The sequence below is a fragment of the Apodemus sylvaticus genome, chromosome 9 (genome assembly GCF_947179515.1).
Source record: "Apodemus sylvaticus chromosome 9, mApoSyl1.1, whole genome shotgun sequence".
Taxonomy (NCBI): Eukaryota; Metazoa; Chordata; class Mammalia; order Rodentia; family Muridae; genus Apodemus; species Apodemus sylvaticus.
In genome coordinates this window covers 48,200,383-48,224,584 of record NC_067480.1, presented here as the reverse complement: position 1 = coordinate 48,224,584, position 24,202 = coordinate 48,200,383, and the positions used below count along the sequence as shown (strand labels likewise).

Genomic DNA, 24,202 nt, shown 5'->3' with positions numbered 1-24,202 from the left:
AAAGCCTTTCTATATAGGCCAGGTTGGATTTAAATTTGATATGGACTGATTTTGAACTCATGATCTTCCTGACTCACCCTCTCAAGTGCTGGAATTATGGGCTGTACCAACTTGCCTGACTCATTCCTGTATTTTTTCTTAAGAAAATCTACAGATAAGGTCTTGCTAGAACCTTATTAAGATTCTCTTTATTGTTTTTTGCTAGCATATGCTAATTATTTAGGATAGGTTTCATTATAACTTTTCATATGTGTACATATTATATTTTGATCATATTCACCACCATACTCTCTTATCTCCCTCACACTCTTATTAATGCCCTTCTTAATTAGTCTCCCCAGTTTTGGTGGTTTGAATAGGAAATCCCCCACAGATTTGAATCCTTGGCTATAGGGAGTGGCACTATCAGGAGCTGAGGCCTTGTTGGAGGAGGTGTGTCACTGTGGGGGCAGAGCTTTGAGGTCTTATATGCTCAAGCTATGCCCAGTGTGTCACATAGTCTCCTGCTGCCTTAGCATCAAGATGTAGAACTCTCAGCTCTGTCTCCAGCACCTTGTCTGCCAGCATACTGCCATGTCTCTCACCATGACAGAATGGACTGAACCTCTGAAACTGTAAACCAGCTCCAATTAACTGTTTTCCTTTATAAGAAGTGCTATGGTCATAGTGTCTCTTCACAGCAATAAAACTCTAAGACACTAATGTTTTCTTCTTCTGTGTATATGTGAGTGTGTGTGTGGTTGTTGTTGTTGTTGTTGCTGCTGCTGCTTATGATGTCTCCATGAGTTGCATTTGGGTGTTTACAGAAGCATGGATGAGGGGTTGTTTACATGGGGACGTATCAGTAGTTATACCACTGAAGAAAACACCTCTCCTTCCGACATCATCCATCACCAAGGTTACACCAAGGTATAAGTTCTCAGGGAGGAGTAGAACCTATGACTTCCTCCCAGCTCCGTCACAGGATGACAGCAGGCCAGCTCTGTGCAGGTGACCATAGCTGCTGTGACTTCAGGAATGTAGTGGCCGTGCCAATTCCAGCAGCGCTGATGCTCCACACAATTCTTTACCTTCTCCTGTGATGTGCCTTGTGTGAAGGGGGTAATATACATGTTCAGTTCATGGCTGAACATTAGACTATCACTTAATCTATCACATTGACCACTTTTGAATCTCTGCAATTTCCACAACCTACTGAAAAGCAAAAACAAAAACAAACTGTAGAGGAATTTTAATCCAACAACATGGTTGCTTTGGTAAGGGATCACATCCAAACACCTCCTAGGTCTGTGTCATCTGGCGGGAATGGCACACCTTTAATCCATCTGGCTGGAATACAGGCATGTCTTTAGTAAACACCTTTAATCCAAAGCAACAAAGGTAAAATTAGTTTGTAGAAGGAAGCAACCATGTTTGAAAATGACGTCTAATTGAGGTAGCAGATAAAGTAATGAACCAGAGAAAGATTTGACAGAATGAGTCAGAGATAGGATATGCCCAATTTTCATGAGGACAGACAAGAAAACGAGGCTATTTAAGAGCGGCGGGGGGTGGGGGGGTGGGTAGTGGTGGTGGTGGTGGTGGTGGTGTATATGGCAGTTTTACTGAGACAGGTGAAGACAGAATGAGGCGGAGAATGAGAAAGAGCCAGAAGATTAGAACAGACGGCTAGAATTAGTTTGAGGCCAAGCCGAGCAATTCAGTCAGAAGTTGAGAGAAGTCAGGTTGAATCACCTAGCTTAGAACACGTTTGAGCCAGAACAGCTGAGTTGAGTCAGCCAGCTAGAGTTCAGAAAGACACAGAAAGGGTGAGCTCACTCAGCAGTAAGCCTCCAAGATGATAATTACATCTGGCAAATAAAAGTTACATTTACAACAAACAAACAAGAAGCCTTCTTATCTGAACAAAGTTGACAGTAATAATATATATGTACATATATATTTTATATGATTATATATGTATGGTTATATAATATAATATTATTTATACTTATGTATATATGTATGTATGCAAATACCATATATTTATATATGTATATAAATGTATGTATAAATATATATTTTATACATTATATATAAATATAATATGAATATTTAAAAGGCAATTTGATTAACACATTTAGCAAAATAAGAGCAGTAGCTTCGGTACTAAGGCCTCTATCATCCCCAGCCACAGACTTTTAACTGGGTTTGCAGGATCCTATCCAATCAGAGAATGGTTGGTTACCCCAACAAGCATGCCGTTGTTGTCAGTGGGGACGTCTTGCTTGGCCTGCTGGTAGTGTTGCATGCAGGGCTCACAACTGGATAACACCATTGATGACTCTTATACCCCCTGATACCAAGGGCTAGTCAGCAGGGAGGAGGCTTCCAGCCCAATTACAGTTTGATTTCTCTGTGTCTTGTGACTAGAACCTGTGGTATCTTCAGCAACAGGATCTTACCACTAAGCATCTCTTTAACCCCGTAAGTAGAAGTACAGTTTGCTCTCTAGTTCTCTTTCTTATTCTATAAAGTTTATATACACACAAAGGAGGACCAAGGTGGAGATTCCATTGCATAAAATTCAGTACTTAGAAGACAAGTTACAGAGAAATCAGAGAGTGCTCCCCTGTCCTCCAAATTTTAGTTCTATTTCAAAAAAACATAGTTTTCGACTTTCTCCCACTTTTCAGTTCCTTCTCTTCCCTGCCCCATGCTGTGCCCCACCCCACCTCTTCTTTAGCTGGGTTTTAGTTGCCTCCTGAATCTGCCCAGTCTTACCTTCTGCATGCCACAGGGGTCTCTGCCAGCATGCTAGGCTGATGACACTGGACACATTCTGAGGTGAGCTTGCTGTGTAGACCGGGGCTGGCCTCGAATTGATGAAGGTCTCCTTGCCTCTGCTTCACAAGAACTGGGATTACAGGCACCGCCATGGTGGCCTGGGCTGAACTAAGCCTTGCTCACTCTCTTTCTTTATCCTGTTTTCATTGTTTTGTTCAGATCACATTTCCTTAAAAACAGATGAGGAGAGTCTTGAGGGATCAGGACACTTCCCTCTTTATATTTTTGTCTCTCACTTCATGCTCACTAGTTGGTTGAATGAATTGGAACATAAATGACAATAAATGAATGACTGATGTTCTCCAGTGGTTTGGGCCTGGGAGTCATGGCACATGGCTTTAGTCCCAGCACTAGGGAGGCAGAGACAGGCATAGCTTTATGAGTCAGGCCAGCCTGATCTACAAAGTGATCAGTTCTGGGACAGTCAAGGCTACATAGAGAAACCCTGTCTCAGAAAATCAAAGAAGGAGGGAGAGGAGGAAGAGAAGCAGTAGTAGTTGGCGGTGGTTTAGGTATAGTGCCTTCCCCAAGCCATTCTCCATTGGTGACTTTTCTTTATGCTGGGGAAGAGAACCTATCTCTTTTTCTGTATTTCACAGATGGGAGCAGAGAATTTTCAAGAACAACTACTCCAAGATGCAGGGAAGATGATCATCATGGTCAACACCTTCGATTTCAGTACTTGAAAGGCAAAGGCAGGCAGATCTTTGGGTTTGAGGCCAGCCTGGTCTACATAGTGAGTTTCAGGATAGCCAGGGGTACGTAGAGTGACACAGTCTCAAACTATCACCACCCTCCAAAAAGAAAAAGGCTAAGGGAGGTTCTTTTTTGTTTCTTTTTTTTGTTTTGTTGGATTTCCAGTTCAGGGGTTTAGGAATAATTTCCTTGGATCAGGTGTGATTTTTGACTCCCAAGCAAATAGTGTGAAAGTCAACAGGCAAACCACTTCTGCCAGTGGTTCTGGCTCACATTTGATATGTTGTTGGTGAACAGAGAATTTAATTTATCTCAGGAGTGGAGTTTAACAGATAAACTGCTGTTGGAGGTTAAAGGTTAAAGAACTAGGGTTAAGTAATATTTATATGCAACATTTTATAAGACATTTATCTGACCAAATATATATTCACATAAAATGTATAATATGTCCCAGGTTTTTTTTCAGAACAATTCTTTGACCAGAATTATAAATGATTATTAATAGGAAGTTCCTTAACTCTCAAAAGTGACCAAATTTTATGTGCCGATTATATGCTTACTGTATCTATACAGTACTTAGGTATCGAACATGAAGATTCCAAAGACGTGAAATGATAGAGAACCCAAAAGGAAAAAAAGTGGTCTTGTATATATGCATAACTACCAGGATAAGGGGAACAAGGAAGGACAGGGTCCAGGCCTGCTGGTACCTATAGACCATAGGCCATCTAACGTTGTGGCCATCTAATACATTTTGCTTATTTTAATATTTGGGGTTGAATTTATGGCTTTACACATGTTAGACAAATGCTCTACATTAAGCTATACCCTCAAAAGCAGGCATCATCTTGCATTAAATTTCTATAATTGTACTACTTTAATATAAGCTTACACTAATGCCCCGGAACCTCTATAACAAAAGCAGTTGTATACATTGAAATCATATGTGAGAGACAGGCGAGGGGTCATTGGAGAATGAGTTCTCCATCTGGGTCAGGTGGCCTATGCGAAAATCAGCATTTGATGGGAGGGTGTGAGGCCCCACCCAGTGTTGAGACAGGAGACTCTAGGGCTAGGGGCTCATGGGAAAGGCATAGCCCACTCATTCCTTCTCCAGGAGATACTGGTTATGTCTCTGTGGGAAGGGGAGGTTATTTAAAGTTTCCACTCCAGGCAAGATGACATTTGAGCCATTTCACTAACCTCTCAAAGGATGGGGTAATCTGATGAATTTTGACCCAAATTCATCGAATTTGTTTTATGAGCTTTACAAGAAACAGCCCTATAGCCTCATTTAACAAATGTAAGCCATTTTTAGCAATTTGTACTCAGTATCCTCTTTTTCAAGACCCATAAGAAAAACCAGGTTTTAGTACAGGCAATAGTTCGGCTTATCTTTAACTGTCTTCCATTGCACTTTTATATACTTATTTGTGGAAGGTGGGGGTGAATCAAAAACTCCCAACAACTCTTGGGAGAATTGACACCCTCCTTCTGGTAGGGTCTTGGGGATCAAACATGGGACACCCATACTTGGGACAGGCATCTTTACCTGCTAAACCATGTCACCAGGTTAGTTGTGACTTTTCTTGATAATTTAAACTTTCCTTTAATCTTACATATTTAGTCATTAGAGAATGTGCTTTTACCCAGAAGGCTATTTCCCTGTATAGGAGGTTCCTTCCCATCTTGATTATCACGTTTGGTTTAGTGATGTATTTGCTTAGGAATGCTTAAGAGATGAAAAGAAGGACAAGACTCCTGTAGTGCCAGAATCATAAGCTACGTATTTTATTAGGTTCTAGAGGAGAAAGGTAGTCTCAAAATGCCTCAGTAAAAATCCATGACTCGTCTAAAAGAGCCAACTTTGGCATTCGCAGCCCCCCAGTCAAGATATCTCCTGTACTCTCCGGGCCTGAGCAGGTACTGCCGTCCCCTGTAGCTAGGCATCTCATAGAGGACCCAGCAGCCTTCCATTACATTGAGGGAGTGAATTTCGCTGAGGTGGAAGCGATCCTGAAGAGAGAGGCAGTCATCTGTGATCTCTGACATTTGTCCTCTGAAGTCATCTCTTTCGTAGATCCTCATTCTGTAAGTGCCAGAGTGCTGGGGGGCGGGGGTGGGGAGGGGGAACAGGCAGTGAGCACAAAGAGCTAAGCTAAGTTTCCTGTGTCAGCGACCCCCAGCCTCTAAATCCCAAGTCTAAGTTTGCATTCAGAACAAGCATGTTACAGAGTTCAGAAGTCTCCATTCCTACAGCCTAGGGTGTCACCTGAAGAATCTGGGGTGTCAACGGCCAATTGAGAAACAGCACCCAGGCTTTTCCATGCCTATCTACCAGTCGGTAGTCCCTAGTAATTGAAAGTTGCTTAAAATAAAACTCATCATACTGTCTCGGTGCTTGTGGAGACAGCCCTTTGCAGGGCAGGAAATGGGAAAGTTGCCAGAAAGGCAGCATTTTGATAGATCTCCCTTGTTGAAAAGGTATCAACCTTCAGTGACTTTCTGCAAAACTCATGTATTGGTTCACCTATCTACAGAGCAGAAGACTGAGCCCCTGTGATAGAGAAGGTGCTGTGTTTCCCCGGTTCCTTTTTCCAAGCCTCAGTTTCAGTCCAAATAAGGCCTTTCCTGGCTTCCTGCACGCAGACTGACCCTCCCCTGTCAGGGGCAACCCACCCGGGGAAGTTACACTGTGACTCTGTGTCTCAGTCTCCCATACTCCACGTGCCGGGGATGCTATCGCCGTCCTTCTCCAGAGAGCGTGAATCTTGGACTTTAGTTTTATATTTGGCCTTTTTGCTGGCGTATTCCCCCAAGGGATCCAATAGGTCCTGCCCACTACATATGAATACAAGGCAGAAGATGGGAAAAATAATCAAGTAGAAAGAAATGCAAGGCTAAGCAAGCCAAGGCGTTTTAGGTGAGGTCAGGGTGATATGGTCCTATACAAAGGGGGTAGCTCAGGCTGGCCTTGAACTCTTGCCGCTATCTCTTCAGGGCATCCTCCCCACCCAGTCCTTTTTAAAACACCTACACAGTAGTCCACTGTACTTTTAGATTAAGAAACTGAATTTCTGACTTGAAGTGGTTTGGAATGAACTAAGGACAATGCATTGTCTTCAATGTCTTATTTTTTTTCTAAATTGCTCTCTGGTGTTTGAATTCTCGATGGCATATAAAATGTAAAAATGGGGATTTGAGTTTCTAAAAAACTTACTACCAAGTTCCTGAGAAGTGAAATTCCTCTCTCAGGTATCCTACTACACACACACACACACACACACACACACACACACATACACACAAAGTGCCACACCACTCTCTGCTCTAGTTGAAACGACTTGGTTTAAGATGATCTTTTAGGATAATTTGTGTTGCCAGAGACCAATAATAAAGACAGAGCCAAACTCACTTGGGGGATGAGGCGGCAGGAGCGGATGGAGTCGCTGAAACCCATCCACTGCTGGTAGTCGGGGTACTCTCCACGTCTCAGGAAGTACTGGTGGCCCTGGTAGTTGGGGCGCTCATAGAGCATCCAGCAGCCACTGTCCACGCGGATGGAGTTGCAGCGGCTGAAGTAGGTCTGCAGGTTGGGGCAGTCGCTGCTGCACTCATAGCAGCGGCCCTGGAAGCCTCGGTCCTCGAAGAAGGTGATCTGTAAGGGCAGAAGGGGACCAGACAAATAAGTGATTTCTGTCAGCAAGGATGCTGCTTGAGGACAAAGCCAGGGTTCCAGGACTTACCTTTCCCATCTCGCTGAGAGTAGGAGATGCTGTGGGAGCTGTGAGGCTCTACCGGAGCGCCCCTGGTATATATAGCTGTCACGACTGCTGCCTCCACAGGAAATCACACAAAAGGGCCCATTCCGGTGAGTAAGGGGATTTGCAAGCTTGTAGAGCTCTCTCCCTCCCTCTGATCATTGGGGTTGGCTGAATGGTTTACTCTCATTCTTTCTGGTAGGTTCGGGTTGCTCTAATTCACTAAAGCTGTTGTGTTGTTGCCACCAATGAGAAAAGTCTTTGCTCTTGTTTTGCAAAAGAATGAGCGAGGCTGTAATTCTATGCGTTTATTTTATAGCTTGCTTACTCGGCGTAATCGCCTTCTCAAAGCGAATCCGAGTTAGCAATTGCACGTGCTTCGGGTTTTGATTGCATGTATAAACTTTTTAAACGCGAACACTTAAACAGTAAGGAATCTTGAGTAAGAAAGATCAAAGAGATGAAATCGGTGGAAACATTCTGAAAAGCATAACGTTTAGTTCAAATTTAAGATTCTGTGATCATTAATGTTCTTTGGGAAATGGTCTGGAATAGAATTGTTAGCTGTCGTTCCTGACGTCTCTTCTCCACCCCTGCACCTAGAACAGAGGTTTGATGCCAAGGCTCTGACTGGAAGAAAAGGCAGGTATTTATATGCTTCCTCCATTCCTGATTTCCTCAGAGAAACTTCATCTTCCTTCTGCTGATGCTCACCCAGAATCTGGCCTCCTTCAAATGTCAGATGTTTAGTTTCCACTTTTTTTGGACTGTTTTTTGTTTTGTTTTATTTTGGTGTTTTGTTTTGTTTTTTTGCTTTTTCAGGAACTATTACCAAGGTAGTGTAAGGATCCCCACAGAAACTTTCCTAGCACCTCACCACGAACTTTCTCAGACTTGAGATAATGGGCACCATCCAGGCCAGATTTGGGCATGGGGAGTAGAGGGTGGGGGGTGGGGAGAGTGGGGGGTGGGAGGAGGGGGAGGGTGTCTTGACAGTGTGCTCCATACATTGTGGGAGCCCTGGGGTCCCCTAGTCCACTTCAACGTGATATCTTCTCAGGACAGTTTTTCAGTACAATACTGAGTTTATTTGCTATTTTAAGAAAATATTCTTCTTTCTTTCACAAATGAACAAATGAGTACTGTCATTTTTTTCCCCACATTGAGGATTTGTAAAAGTACAAAACAATGCATCTTTTCATTGTCTTTGTTTGGGGAAATATAGCGGCTATTCGCTAGCATATACTATTTATTTAGCACATAAGAAGTTTACTGTGAAAGACCCTGGAGGGAAACAAATACCTGTGACATATGTGGCTGCCGTCAAGGATGAGTGGAAAGATCTAGGTAGTCAAGTTACCTCTGGGAGGCTGCTGGACTTCCTCAAAGGCTGAGAATACACTGAGGCCCGCGGCTCTTCTGTCTTTCAGGTGGACTGGACATTGCATAATGGTAATGGCTGAATTAATGTTGTCGGGAGCAGCTAGGCACAGCCTTCCCTGAGTCGCTATAGACATGATAATTTTGAGTTCTTTGTTCCAATCTGTCTGTCACTTGCTTAGATGGTTTAGAGTTTTGTTTGGGGTTTTTTTGTTTTTGTTTTTGTTTTCACTGAGGATGTGCTATGATAGGCACGGACAGGGTCATCTTCATACTGTGTAGCCATTTCTGTATCCCCATGCACATACCTCTACCCTAGACCCTCTTACTCTGAATCTTTCCCTTTCTTGGCCCCGAATCAACCAGCCAAGTGACTCACCGTGCTCAATGACTCCATGTAAGCTACTCAGGCTACTTTTCTTCCCGTGCAAAGTGGGAAGATGCTTTGTTTCATTTTAAGAAAAAAATAAAATAAAATATTTTAAAGTTATTTACTTCGTCAGTTTTTGATTTTTATGGGTTTTTGTTGTTTTTAAGAAAAAAACTAAATATTTTAAAAATTATTCATTTCATTTTTTATGAGTGTTTGCCTACAGATATGTGTGCATACCACATGCATACCCGGTATCTACAGAGGTCAGAAGAGGGTTTTGGTTCGTCTGGGACTGCAGTTACCGGTGGCTGTGAGCTGCCGTGTGGGTGCTGGGAATCAAGCCCACGCCATCTGCAAAAACAACAAGCACCTCTAACCACTGAGCCACCTCTCCAGCACAAGGCTTACTTCTCTAAGGTTACCCACTGAGAGGACTACCCTCTCATTGCTATTTTGGGGACTACCTGAATGAGGTGGTGTCCTAGTTAAGGTTTCCATCGCTGTGAAGAGACAACATTTAATTGGGGCTGACATACAAGTTCAGAGGTTCAGTCCATTATTATCGTGGCAGAGAGATGACAGCGTCCAGGAAGACATGGGGCTGGAGGAGCGAAAGTTCTACATCTTGATCTAAAGGCAGACAGAAGACTGGCTGTGCTGATTTAAATATGATTAGCCCAGGGAGTGGCGCTATTTTGAGGTGTGGCCTTGCTGGAGGACTGCGTCACTGTGGGTGTGGGCTTTGAGAGCTTCCTCTTAGCTGCCTGAGGATGCCAGTCTTCTCCTAGCAGCCTTCAGATGAAGATGTAGAACTCTCAGCATCTCTTGCACCACGCCTGCCTGGACACTTACGTGCTCCCACCTTGATGATAATGGACTGAACCTCTGAACCTGTAAGCCTGTCCCAATTAAATGTTATCCTTATAAGAGTTGCCTTGGCCATGGTGTCTGTTCACAGCAGCAAAACTCTAACTAAGACATTGGTATCCATGTGGCTAGGAGAAGGGTCTCAAATCCTACCTCTCCAATGACACACTTCCTTCCATAAGGCCACACCTGCTCCAACAAGGCCATACCTCTTAATAGTGCCACTCCCTGGACCAAGCATATTCAATCTGTCACAGGTTTCATCGTTCAATATCACTACATTTGGCTGGAACCCACAAATCAAGCCAATTCATTAGTGAACTGAGCCTATCCATCTGTCTTCCTCCAGTCAGCTGACCACAGGGTCATGCACGCCATTAGAATTGTGAGAAAATAAAATGGTGGTGACGTCCCACAGGGAATTCTAGGGCCACCATGAACTGAACAAGGGGTTGGGACTCTGTGTCCCTTCGATGCTCAGTGAGTCGATGTAGGATAATGTAGGCTCAGCAGCTTCCTCTGGCTGAAGAAAGCCCTGGAGGTTCGCTACATGGAGCTTTGAGCTGTCAGTGTCTGTGGGAAGGAGGACGTTGGTCCTGAACGGTGGTGTGGACAGTGTACCACAGTGCGCACTCCAAGAAGAAAATAAGCACTTCTCTTGATCCCACTAGTTAAGGTAATACAGTGGTGTCTAGCTTCCAGGTGCCAAGGCATATAAAGTCCATTTCTTATTATTGTATTATGATTATAATATTTATACTATGTAGCAACCTGCCTTTTATCCTGAACCCTCTCTTAAAGTGAATGGTAACACCAGCTAAGGTGATCATATTAGCCTTTTGATGAAAGGTTAGTATTTCAGTGAAGAAAAACTAATGGTCACACTGGACTCTTAACCATATCCTGATTGAAGCTTATCCGGTACTCAAGTTCACCTGGGAGAACTCACTGAAAAATACTGTGTCATTTTTATATGCTAAGATTTCTAACCCTTAAAAGGAAAAAGGTCATAATTTTATTTTAATATTTATTTGTTTGTTTGTTTACTTATTTACTTATTTATTTGTTTGATGTTTATGAGTATACCATAGCTGTCTTCAGACAAACCAGAAGAGGGCATCAAATCCCATTACAGATGGTTGTGAGCCACCATGTGGTTGCTGGGAGCTGAACTCAGGACCTCTGGAAGTGCAGTCAGTGTTTTTAACCGCTGAGCCATCTCTCCAGCCCCCACAACTTTATGTTATATATAACTCAATATATTCAGTGTCACTCAGTGTTTGAGGATGGTAAGGAAACCTCAGTGAGTGAGCATTAATGTGAGTTAAATCACCTCGGTTTTTATTTGCAGTCTGATGTCAGGCGTTGTATTGTACCACAACAATATGACACAAAGGAGGGGAGAAAGGCTCATTTTTGGTTCTTGGTTTCGAGGTTCCAGAGTCCTTAGCTCTGTTGTTTCTGGGCCTGAAGGACCCATCTGTGGGTATGTGTGGAGGAGGGGGTTCTTCACATCAGGGCAGACAGGAAGCAGAGAAGGGGGTCACCACCAAACATAACCTTCAAAGCCTAACTCCCTGACTTGACCCCTCGCCCTGTCTAGACTTTACCTTTCATGGTTCCCAGTCCCTCTTCAAGCAGGATCATCAGCTGAGGACCATGGTGCCACGCATGAGGCTGGAGGGAAGGAGAACATTTCATACTCAATATACGACATTTAAGATCCCAGAACGCTTTCCTTTTTTGACAATTTCCTGCATGTATAGAATATATTGTGATCATATTCATCCTCAGTATACTGTCTTAGCCCCCTTCCATTCCCCTGACTCTTTTCTTCCAAAATGGGTTGCCCTCTTACATTCATTTTTACTGTTTGATTCTGTGTGTGTGTGTGCGTGTGTACATGCACGCATTTGCGTATACAAGTGTCTGTATGCTTCTTGTGAAGGTAGCTATGTAACTATGTGTCCATGGTTTCAACGGCCTTACCAAATACAGAAGACAGCATTGCATAGCACTCCTCTCAGACCTTAAATGTTGCAATCCTCCTGCCTCGTCTTAAGTTTTGCAGGGATTATTGCCAATGTCCCACATAACGCAGAGTACTTTAATATTCATTTATTTTCAATGCTCTGACCAGTCGTGAGTCTCTGTATTAACTATCACCCTCTGCAAAAAAAAAGAGATTCTCTAACTGTACCTGAAAGCCACACTAATGTATGGTTAGAATCATAAATATTTAGAAGGTAGTTTGACTACCCATCCAATTTAATAAAACAACAGTAGTAATTTCCCAGCCAGGGCCTGTGATCTCTCCAGCCATAGGCTTTCGGCCAGGGTTAAAATAGCAGGTATATATTTCCTTCCATGAAGATGGTTTGAAATACAACCGGGAAGCAGCTGAGTGTGCCCAGAGTGGCCTTGTCTTGTCTGGTACATTGGCATTGCAACATTCAGAGTCCATAGCTGAAAAAGACTACTGCTAACTTTTCTCCTGCATAACCCCTTTGATACAATGGACACTAGGCAGCAGAGAAAAGGCCTCTAGCCCAGTTCCAACCTGGTCTCTTTATGTCCTGTATTCAAAGTGTTTTAGTGTCTGCAGCAATGCAGTCTCACCATCTAGTTTTAGCAGACAACCACAAGTGATGGAAATAGAGTCTAACGTTTTGGGATCTCCCTGGTAAAGCTCATAGGGAAGTATCCCACATCTGGCACTAGGATTTTCATTTAAAACCTATTGCTACTTGGAGGAGCATTCTTCAACCATTTAGAGCACCCCTTTACATCTGGTGGGGGAGGGGCAGGGGTTGGAGATATAGGTTGGTAATTAAAGGCACATACTATTCTTACAGAAGACCCAGTGTCTCTGTCCAGAGGCTTTCAGGTACTTTCGGCTCCAGCTTTGAAGGGTCCTATGTCCTTCTCTGACTCATAGGCACACCACACTCCCCACCCCGCCCCCACATATAATTAAAATAAAAACAAATTTTTAAAGTTTTTTAAGTTAGTTTATAAAGTAGTAAGTTTCTGTATATTTTTATATACCCTTGATTTTGATTGAACCTCACCTGGACCTCCATATTTCTCCCATACACATGCCCTTCACCCCTTGAAACAGGATCTTGCTATGTAACCCAGGCTGGCCTCAAATTTGTATTTCTCAAGCCTCAGCCTCCTGGTGCTGGGACTACAGGCCTGTACCACCATGCTTGACAAAGTGATCCAGTTCTGATCAATAATCACACAGAGAGGTCAATAATCTTAGGAAAGAACAATAAATCAGGGGCCAGCAAGAAAACTCGGTGGGTAAAGGCTCCTTTTGCCATTCGGTCTGAAAATCTGAGTTAGATTCCCGGGACCCATGTGGCAGGATGAGAGGACTAACTCCCTAAAGTTGTCTCTGATCTACCCACAAGTATAAATACTTATCCAAAGATGAGTAAATGTGGTATAAAATCCCCAAAACAAAAATAAATCAAGATGAAGGAATAGACGTTCAGAATGGAATCAGGCCCAACTGGACCTAAATCTCATGTCAATTGTTAGCTCTTTGTGAAGGACTGGATTTGCTATTTCTCCTCTCCTAATTATAGATGCCTGTTCCCTATTCACACATCAGGGTGTGCTCTCTCCCTTGCAGATGGGCATCTCAGAGCCGGTCCAGGACCTTTGTGGTTTAAGGTAGGAAGATGATGTTCTTGAGAAGACACCATCCTGAATGAAGAGAAGCAGTCTTCTGAGAATGCTAGAGTGGACGAAGTGAGGTGGTATAGCTTCGTCTGTTGGAGCTGGACAGCTGTGATGGAGATTACAGGGTAAAGAGAGTAGTGGCGTGCTCCCTCATTTCAGTTGCTATGGCGTTAGAGGATGTCTTACAACTTGTTCAGTGCTTACAGTACACAAATCAAGGAGCTCATCTTGGAATAGGCAAGGATGCCCATGATAATGAAAGAAGTAGGATTTCCCATAGTAACCATGATCTACAAGAAGTGGCTGTTAGCTCTCTGTTTCACATATGTCGGAAGTTTATTTTCCTGGCAGGAGTGAGGGACTCTAATATCCTGTGAGCACCAAGGATTCAGGCTGCTCCAAAGTTTCCAGAGCACAGAGTGTCTCCAGATAACCCTGTCACGGTTGACATTCCTGGTCCAACCAGCTTGTGTGCTGACTCATGCCACCCTAATAAAAAGAGAGATTGATAGTAGGTTTTAATAAGCAGGAGTTTATACTCTGGTCTTGTCATCATTCTTTGTGGAGTCATGGACATATTGATTGTGACATATTCTCCACATCCTCATGTTTTGAGAACTTTGTCCTCATGTGGTGTTTTGTATATTAGGCTATAGAACCTTTAGCAGATGGGACTTATATGAAAAAAAATGTCAGTGGTGGGTGTATTTTATTACCTCTTTCTCTTTCCAGTCCCATTTCTCTGTCTCCTGGTGAGCTACCAGATGTGAATTGGAAGCCATAGCTTGCTCTCTGTGGTCAGTTTGTCTTCCTCACCATGTCAGGTTACAATCCTCTGAAATTGTGAGCCAAATGAACCTTTGCCTCTCTGAGGTATTCCTATCAGGTAATCTGTCACAGATTAAAAGGTCCAAGGTAGTTATATTTCTGCATCCTGCCTATTCCTTACCTTACACTGCCACACCAACTCCAGTAGACATCTGGGACAAGTTCCACAGACTGAGACATTAGACTTCTAAAGAAGGAGGTCTCCTGGAACTTGTTGTGGAACTCTCGGCTGGAGAGAACATTGAGTCGTAGAGTCGTGGCAATTTTTCTTTTTTGTTCTCTTTCATTCCTTTTCTTAGTTACAGGTTCCTGGTAGCCTAGACCATGATCTTAAGCAAGAATAATGGGTATGAAATCACCCCTTGAGATGGGTCACTAACATGACTTATCTCCAGGGAAACCAATGCTTTACTTTTCAAATCGTTTACAAAATTATTATGATAGATAAAAACTTTCCCAGCAATACAATTTCATATGGCTACATGTGTGTTATCGAAGGTGAGTTTTGGTATATGGTAAAGAAAGCCTTAGAATTAAAAATAAAATTAAAATTTAAACTTAAACTTAAAAATTAAAAAAAATTAAAAAATCAAATTTGTGCTTTAAAGACATAAAAAATCAGACATTAGATGTCAAGCAATAATTAACCATAGGGGCTGGAAAGTTAGCTCAGCGGTTAAGAGCACTGACCATAAAGATTTATTAACCTGTTCTTGGGAATATGCCATAGCCTTGGACGACTGCCCTATTGAATATTTTCTTTTAGAATTGTTATATTCTGATGATGATGTTGCCTGTTCTGTTTGTGATTCATTGAACATGTAGTTTCAGAGTTGTAATGCTCAGATGATTTTTGTATTTTACTGTGCCAAATGATTCTTGTTGGTGTTTGTGATTGTTTCATGATATGGATAAGAGTTGTTATGTTTGGTTTAATGTATAAAATCTCCTTCTTGAGAGCTGCAAAATACACTCAGATTCACACTGCCTCTGTGTTTGTTTCTGTATGTCACTGCCAAATCCTTACCCACCTAGACTTGGAGAACCCTCATCCCAGGGACTCCCATACCTATCTGGGGTAGTCCGTGGCATACACTGTGTAATACTGTAGAATTCACTCCAACATCTTGACCAAACAATGGCAGTCCCAAAGGATAGCTGAAGCTAACAATTGTATTATGACATGTTGAAATTTAAATAAGATACCTAGAAATAAAATGCTGATTCAGTGATGAGACTTGGCCTCTTTAGATAAATGAAGAATTTATGACAGTGTCTGGGCCTGAAATCAGTGGCCTATGCTCACAGTTTATAAAGTGGGAGCATCAGAGACCTGGGCACAAATGATATTCTCAGGGTTTGGACGGTCATCGACTTAGAAGATCCAATGCTTGCAAACCACACCACCTGGAAGGACCTCTCCTCCTGCCTCATTCTCTATTTCACATTACTTCCTTTAAAATTGTTTTCATCACAGAGGAACTCCTGAATAGTCACTATCCATGGAGGATATGTGTAGGGGACCCGTGGATGCACATGTCTACATATATTTAGCAATTTCTGGTAATGTTTCTTTAATCCCTGGAAAATCATTTAACCTCCCAATCCTTAGTTTCCCCATTTATAAGGTAAGAATAATTAGTGAAAATCAAATAATATCATGAATTTAAAAGTACAAGCAAAAAAGCAATACCAGTGGGAAAGAGTTGTATTTTGAAACAAGAATTATTCTTAAAGAAAAATCAGTCATAGTGTTTGCTAACGGTGGCAAGGCTAACTTTGTTTAGAAGACTATATAAAAACAAGTGGAGGCGTAACTACATGTGAGTTTTGTAATGAGCAAGATAGTTAGACTTGCACTTCAATACGAAAATGCACAAGTGGAGGTTTGTAACCAATGAGCAGGAGGGGCCCAGTGTCGGTAGATGGAGAATTACTAAGAGGAAACGGCAAGGGTAAGGAGTTTCCAACTAAACTGCTTGGTACGATAAACAAGGAAGGCAGGCCAGGGTGGTCACGGCTGGAGGAGAGCCAGTCAACTGACAGGAGGTTTGTTGCTCAATCTGATTGTGCAAGAGCTTAGAGGGAGGTCCGAGGTCAAAGCCAAGCTGAGTGATCAGAGGAATCCAGCTCAAGTTTGATCAGAGGGACAGTCTGCCAGCATTTGATACTTGTCAGAGATGATATTATTAACATCTTTGATATGTCAACTGATAGTATATTTCCAGGTTTGGGTATCATAGTGTCTACATGTTTGCTTATGCTATAGAAAGGCATACATCGTAGTGCATAGAGAAAGTGAAGATTAAACTGAAGTATATTTGCCCCCAAATAGACTAATGTCCCCAAAAGGCTAATGGCCTTTCCATTTGCTAGTGGCTTGTTTTAGATGTCATCTTCTCAGATGTGCAGATCTTACTAATTCATACATTAAACTGGACCTCCCATAGTAGGTCCAAGGTCTTTCTTCAAAAATGAATCCACAAGCCCTATCACCCACAGAGTCTACTCAGGCTCTGACAGCCTTAGGTGTCTTTGACCATAACAGGAGTTCTCGTGTGTACATCAGATGGGTTCAGATCAATTGACTTCAACTTTTTTTTTTTGTAATGACTCAGCATTTAACCAACCAGAAGCATCTTTTTACATATTAGTTATTAATTTGTGTATGGACATGTGATACAGCAGTAAAATAGGCAATGCTTTAACCGGCAGAAAGTTCTAGGTATGGTAGGACATGCCTATAGTTCCAGCTACTTGAGAGGCTGAGGCAGGAAGATTGTGATTTTTGAGACAAAGTGGAAAAAATAAAATAGACTTTTCACATTCACTTGAATTAGAGATACTTTCTGGAAAATAGCTCATCCCTTTACTCTTGTTCTCCTGTAACTTCCCTGGAGACATGAGCAGAAGAACTGGGCGTAAGGACGCCAAACCAAAGGAGTGATGACGCCTATTTATTGAGCTTCTACTATCTGCTAGCAGGAACAGGCGGAATTCCACTTATTCTTCACGAGAGCATGAAAGTGCAGAATTGAAACTAGGGACAGACCTTGCTCACAGTCACAAAGTGGACAGAACGAAGCCAAATGTATGGCTCCAGACAGACCCTGCACTAAGCCATAGATGTATCTCACCTAGAATCCCTGCAGAGCATTATCATGCCCGAGCTTGAAGGACGCACCTTATCCACACCCCTTATTTTGAGAAAGGGAAACTGTAACACGTTAAGCTTTATGAACTGAAATGCAACTTTCCGTATTGTTCTGTTCTTCCAGACTGAAATGAGATTTCAAGTCAGCAAAACCGTTTCCCATGAGACATGATCCACACCTTAAAACAAACATGAGGACACCAGCTGCATGTCCTTAGTCACCTAACACAGTGGGATAAGGCAGTGAGTCATGCAGGCTACCAGCCAGCCACAGATTTTCTGCATATTTGATATTGGTAAGAGTCACGGGGTTTTGAGCTTCCTAATTCCAGTTTACCCCGAATGTTCTTTGGGTAGGAAAGAACGCCCTCGATTGGGAAGCTTTCTGAATTAGATGGGGAGTGTTTGGAGGCAGCTTTGGCCATGCCATTCCATGTACACAACTCAGTGTTTTTAGTGTGTTTATAGACATGTTCATCATCACAATGAGAAGCTATACTCTGGAGATCACACCCTTAGTTAAGAAGCCCCTCAGCCAGCCCTGAGCAGCCACTGCTGTTCCTGCTGTCACTCTAGTTTTGGGTACTTCATATACTGGATGCATAGTGTGTGGTCTGTGTGGTCTGTAGCCTGTGTGACTCTTCTTTCACCCTGTCACGGCATGTATCAGCACCTCATTCCTATTGATGGTCAGATATTACGTCTTTGTATTAACAGGTCTTCACTGTGTTTGTCTGGTAATCTATTGACATCAGGACACTAGGCTGTGTCTACCTTTTAGCCACCATAAAGAGTGTTACTATGCAAGTTCATGCATACTTTTCTGTTTGAACACTTATTTTCAGTTCCTTTTAAACTGTTTACCTGTGAGTGGAATTGCTGGGTCATCAGGCAACAGTTTTAGAGGAACTGCAAAGTCAGTTTCTACAGAAGGGGCACGCACCATTACACATTCCCATCAAAAATGTAAGAGAGTTCCAACTTTTCCACATCCTCACCAACCATTTTTGTTTTCTCTTTGGTGGAATCTAATTACATTTAAATTTAATTTAAAAATATTATTAACAGGGATTGAACTCAGGTCTTTAGGCTTAGCAGCAAGTGCTTTTACCTGCTGAGCCATCACATCAGCCCATATTTTAATGCTATATTTAAAAAAGAAATCATTATTTCATAAAAGGTTATAAATACTTATTCCTAAGAGTTTTCTTAAAGTTTTATATCTTGACTTCTTACACTCAGGTCTATATAATATTTTGAATGAATTTTTATATGCAGTATAGGTGAGGGTCAGTCTTGTGTGCTTGTGTGTGCTTGTGTGTATGTGTCCGTGTGTATGTGTATGCAAAGTAGTCTCAATACTATTTGTTTAAAAAACTATCATTTCTCCATAAATAATCTTCTCATTTCTACCAATACTCAGTTGAACATTGTGACAGTTTGAATAGGCTTGGCACCATAGATTCATGTCTGTGAATATTCATGTCATAGGGAGTGGCACTATTAAGAGGATATGACCTTATTGGAGGAGGTGTGGTCTTGTTGGATAAAGTGTATCACTGTGGAGTCGGGCTTTGAGGTCTCCTAGAACTCAAGCTCTGCCCAGTGCAGAAGAGAATTTCCTCCTAGCTGCCTTTAGATCCTGAGGTAGAACTCTGGGCTCCTCCAGCACCATGTCTGCCTGCATTCCACCATGCTTCCCACCATGATGATAATGGACTAAACCTCTGAAGCCAGCCCCAATTAAATGTTGTCCTTTATAAGAGTTGCCTTGGTTGTGGTGTCTCTTCACAGCAGTAAAACCCTAACTAAGAGAAACACAGACACGGTAGCTTATTTTCTGGACTGGTAGGCTGTTTTGTGTATTTACAGTCTCTCCTCTGGCCAGCACTGCATTGTGTTGATTCCATGGTGTTGTGGTCAGTTTGGAAATAGTGAAGACAGAATATTCTTACTTTTGCTCTTTCTCAGGATTACATTGGCTTTTCTTGGTCCCTTGAAATTCTATAGGGACTTTAGAATTAGCTTATCAACTTCTCCAAGGACGTCAAAGATACAAGAGTATCATTCCATGCTTCTGAAATGTGTAAGAAGACATTGCACTCTCAGAAAACTGTTCCCTTGGAATGAGGCATATTCAATAGCAAATACTAATATCTTGCTCTGTGTACCTGAGTCTTGGGACCAGCTCACACCTGAGTCCAAAGTAAACACAACCTAGTTTTGGGGGGGGGGGGCTAAGGGTATGTGCTTCCTTTATGCTTATATGGTAACTTGGAGATAACAACATGCGTTCACTGTCGTTTTCTCATCTTTTCATCATAACATCTCTGAGATTTAGAGAGGCATGACTCTGTAATCACTTGTGGTTTTTAATAAGGCAATGTAGACACAGAGAAGATAAAAACTGATTTGTTCAGAGAGATGAGGTAGAAAGCAAAGCAGCTGTCCTGGCTTGCCTACATGCAAAATGGTGAAAGAACAGCAGATGTCTTAAGGAAATTGGACCAAGCTGTCACTGCACTAAGTAACAGCGGCAGGGTAGGCCATCAGCTGTTTAATTCTTAGTAATTTTCCTACAAACACTGGTTGATCAGGCTTCTCCTTTGGAAAGTTCTGCTTAAGCCCATCTCTTCATAAATCTTTTCTTTAAAAAAAAATGTGTGTATACGTGTACCTGAGATATGTGCATGTATGTATGTGCATGTGCATGCTTCTATGTCTGTGAGTGTAGGTGTGTGCAGAAGTCAGAAGACAACTATGGGTAGAGGTATTTGCCTTCGCTATTGTTTGAAGAGTCTCTTGTTCACTGCGCTCACACAAGGCTATCCAACCTGTGAACTTCTAGGGGTTCTCCTGCCTCTGTCTCCCATCTTACCATAGGCTCACTGGTATTACAGATGTGCACTGCTGCTTCTGGCTTTATGTTTGTTCTGGAAATCAGAACTCTGCTCCTCAGGCGTGTGCTGTCTTCCCAGCCCCTCAAGCATCTTTTAATACTGTCTTATGAGATAGCAGCTGTCCCTCCCTCTGGTAATCCCTTGTCTTTAGTGGTGTAGCCATAGGCAGGCTTTACATTTCTCCCTTCTCTGGGTTCAATATGGATGTTTACGCTAGTTTTCCTCTCTCCTGCAGACACAGAGGTCACCAAGGTATGTACCTTCCAGTAAGTACTGTTTCCTGACGGGAAGGAAGTGGGTGGACATTTGAAACCTCTTTCAGGATTAAGTTTCCTATTAACCACTTAATAGGGTTTAGATATTGAAGATAAGCAAGAGCCACTTAGTGCCAGGAACACAAGTTGTATATTTATTGCATGTGTGTGGGTTGTAACAAGCAAAAGGAGGCTTAGTACAAATCCATGACTCGTCTCAGAGAGCCAACCTTGGCATCCATGGCGCCCCAGTCGTGGTAGCGCCTGTAGTCTCCAGGCCTGAGCAGGTACTGGCGGCCTCGGTAGTTGGGCATCTCGTAGAGGACCCAGCAGCCTTCTAGCACGTGCATGGAGTAGATCTCATTGAGGCGGAAGCGATCGTGGATGCAGGAACAGTCTTCCGTGAGCTCAGACACAAGGCCCCGGTAGTCATCTCTCTCATACAGCCTTATCCTGTGAGAGCTGGTCTGTTGTGAGGAAGACCGAAGAGGAAAAACAATGATTTACATGCTGGGGTGTTGCAGGCCGCTGGCCCCTTCACAAAGCACGGCTTTCAGGCGAATCTGTCAAGTGTGCATCTTCCCTAAGCCTGCTCCATGTGCTGTTGTTGTAACAAATTAGGAAATGCACTAACATAAAGCTGACCTGACCAGTGAACTCTTGTGAAGGAAACTAACACCGAAAGGCAGGGAGCGAAAGCATTTACTGCCCGTGTAACCAAGTCCTATGAAGCTTACTTGGAAGCTGCCCTTTATATGGACGATGTGCAATGATTTGGATTTACTTTGAATCCACATACTTTTCTTTTTCTATTTTTTTCTTTTCTTTTCTTTTCTTTTCTTTTCTTTTCTTTTCTTTTCTTTTCTTCTCTCTCTCTCTCTCTCTCTCTCTCTCTCTCACTGGTGATACGGACTGTATTTCTTGAAACTCTAATCACCTGTTTCATAAGAGACTAGTTAATAATGATTCAGATTCATTAAAAAAAAATACAAAACCCCCAGATCTGACTCCCACTGTTCTAGGCTCTAGGTGAGTGTGAGAGGGTATGGTAAGGAAAACTCACCAACACGATCAGAATACACTAGCTCTAACCAAGTTGAATTAATTAATTTATCAAATGAACTTATGTATTCTAAAATTGACAAATAATTTGTGCATATTTATTAGGCATAGCATGGTGTATTTTAAAGTAAGCACTATACTTAAATCTAGCTAATTAATATATATTTATCCCACATAATTATTTTTGTGCTGAGAATACATAGAATCCACTCTTTCAGCATTTTTTGTGTGTGCTTAAGATGTATTTCTTTGGATTTTATATTTCTGAGTGTTTACCTGCATGTTTGTGAGTGTACTGTGTCAGTTGTGCTTTGATCTCACGGAGACCAAGAGCATGGGATTCCTTAGGACTGGAGTCACACAGTTGTGAGCCACTAGTGGGCGCTGGGAACGGAACCCAGGTCCTCTAGAAGGGTAGCCGGTGCTCTTAACCACTGGGCCATCTTCCAGCCTCACCTGTCAGCATTTTTTAATAATTCTAATACATACCATGAACAGTCATCACCTGCTATACAGTAGATGTCTAGAACATTGCTTCCCTCTGACTGCAGTTTTTCCGTTTCTGTCATTCCAAGCCTCACCATTCTCTTTGCTCTACTTTTCTCTCTGCTATCATTTTTATGCCTGATACTGAGAACGAAACTCAAGGCTGCATGCTTGCTAGACAACTCCCAACCCTGATCTTCTTCCCTCTGTAAACCTGCTGCTGTAGACCCCACATATGAATGAGAACTCGTGGCCTTTATATTACGTACCTGGCTCCTTTCTTTTAGCACAGTGCCCTCCAGGTTCATCCATGTCGTCGCTAATGACAGGATTTCCTTCTTTTATGGCTGAAGGGTATGTGCTTATTCAGCGAAGCTTAATTCTAAAGGTCATGCTGTGGTTTCTTATGTGCTAAAACACTGATGCGCTTAAGTAAGACATAATATATCGCTTATATTGCTGTTCATATGTGTAATATAGATCCATTCTATTTAGCTTTAAGAGTTGGGTTTTGATATTACTGTGATATTAGTTGTCAAGCATTCCCATCCTTGTGAAGAACATTAGAACACGAATGGGAACAAAGTGACCAGCAGGAAGCTCATACATCAGCCAGGCTGAAGCAATACTCACATATGGAATGGAACGGCAGGAGCGGATGGAGTCGCTGAAGCCCATCCACTGCTGGTAGTCAGGGTAGTCCCCGCGACGCAGGAAGTACTGGTAGCCCTGGTAGTTGGGGCGCTCATAGAGCATCCAGCAGCCACTGTCCACGCGGATGGAGTTGCAGCGACTGAAGTAGGTCTGCAGGTTGGGGCAGTCGCTGCTGCACTCATAGCAGCGGCCCTGGAAGCCTCGGTCCTCGTAGAAGGTGATCTGTAAAGGAAGAAAGGGAGTCATAGCACCTGGTCAACTGGAAGGCGCAACTCCCACACAGAAGGGACACGCAACAGACCCAGGGGCTCACCTTTCCCATCGTTGTTGACAGCAAATGGTCAGTATCGAGTGTGATGGGGACAGGAGTGGCAGCTGATATATATACAGCAGGACGTCTGCTGTGTTGGCAAGAACAACACAAAAGGGGCCTGGCGTAATGTGTAAGGGGATTTCTGTGTTCTCTCGCTTTTTCATTTGGGATCATGGGGTAGGGGGCTCTCGTTCTCTCTGGCATTTTCGAGTTGTCCTCACTAGCTCAGTGAAAGGAATTCAAGTCAGCAGAGCCATTATGACCTTGGAGACAAAGGGCGCGCTTCTCACCCTATGCAGCGCTCTAGAAATGCATTATGTACCCGGCATTTTGCAGTGTTTGCCTATAGAAACTGCTGAGGTGGAGGGTGGGGCCTCCGTTTGTGAGAGCTCAGGAAAATCACATGATTCCAGAGGCACTCTCAGGCACCAAGAGGCAGCAGCAGAAAAACCGACAAATTTCTCTAATTGAAAAACAGTTGCGTGTCTTTATCTGTAGAATACGGATTTGATGTTTTTAAAACTTGCACATGGAAAGGCTCAATGCAGCAGTGTAGGGGAATACCAGGACAGGGAAGCGGGAGGGGGTGGATTGGGGAACAGGGGGAGGGAAGAGGGCTTATGGGACTTTCAGGGAGGGGGGGATCCAGGAAAGGGGAAATAATTTGAAATGTAAATGAAGAATATATCGAATAAAAAAAAAAAACAACTTGCATGTGTTTAAGATAAAAAGACTAGACCCGTATATAGACTAAAATGTCAACCATGGTCATCAGTGAATGGTAAGTTTATATGTAAGTCTTCATTTTATTTCTTCCTTTTGATTTTAAAATTTCTTTAATTTTTCTTTATATTTAATATATATATTACAAATTCGATGGATTAAAATAGTAGAATCAATTTTAAATGTGTGAATTTTAAGTTAATGGTTAAAAGCATATATATAAAACAAATAT

At 42.5% G+C, this 24,202-nt stretch overlaps 2 protein-coding genes across 2 annotated transcripts; both read right to left on the bottom strand.

The window, feature by feature from the left end:
• Positions 1-5,352: 5,352 nt before the first annotated feature.
• LOC127692405 (gamma-crystallin B) lies at positions 5,353-7,277 on the bottom strand. Its single transcript, XM_052192718.1, has 3 exons — positions 7,269-7,277; positions 6,938-7,180; positions 5,353-5,628 (listed from the first exon to the last, which is right to left on the bottom strand). The coding sequence occupies exons 1-3, from the start codon at positions 7,275-7,277 to the stop codon at positions 5,353-5,355; spliced, it is 528 nt and encodes a 175-aa protein (XP_052048678.1).
• Positions 7,278-20,926: 13,649 nt separating this feature from the next.
• On the bottom strand, positions 20,927-23,256 carry LOC127691898 (gamma-crystallin A). The gene is made up of 3 exons (XM_052191830.1): positions 23,248-23,256; positions 22,914-23,156; positions 20,927-21,199 (listed from the first exon to the last, which is right to left on the bottom strand). The coding sequence occupies exons 1-3, from the start codon at positions 23,254-23,256 to the stop codon at positions 20,927-20,929; spliced, it is 525 nt and encodes a 174-aa protein (XP_052047790.1).
• Positions 23,257-24,202: the final 946 nt, after the last annotated feature.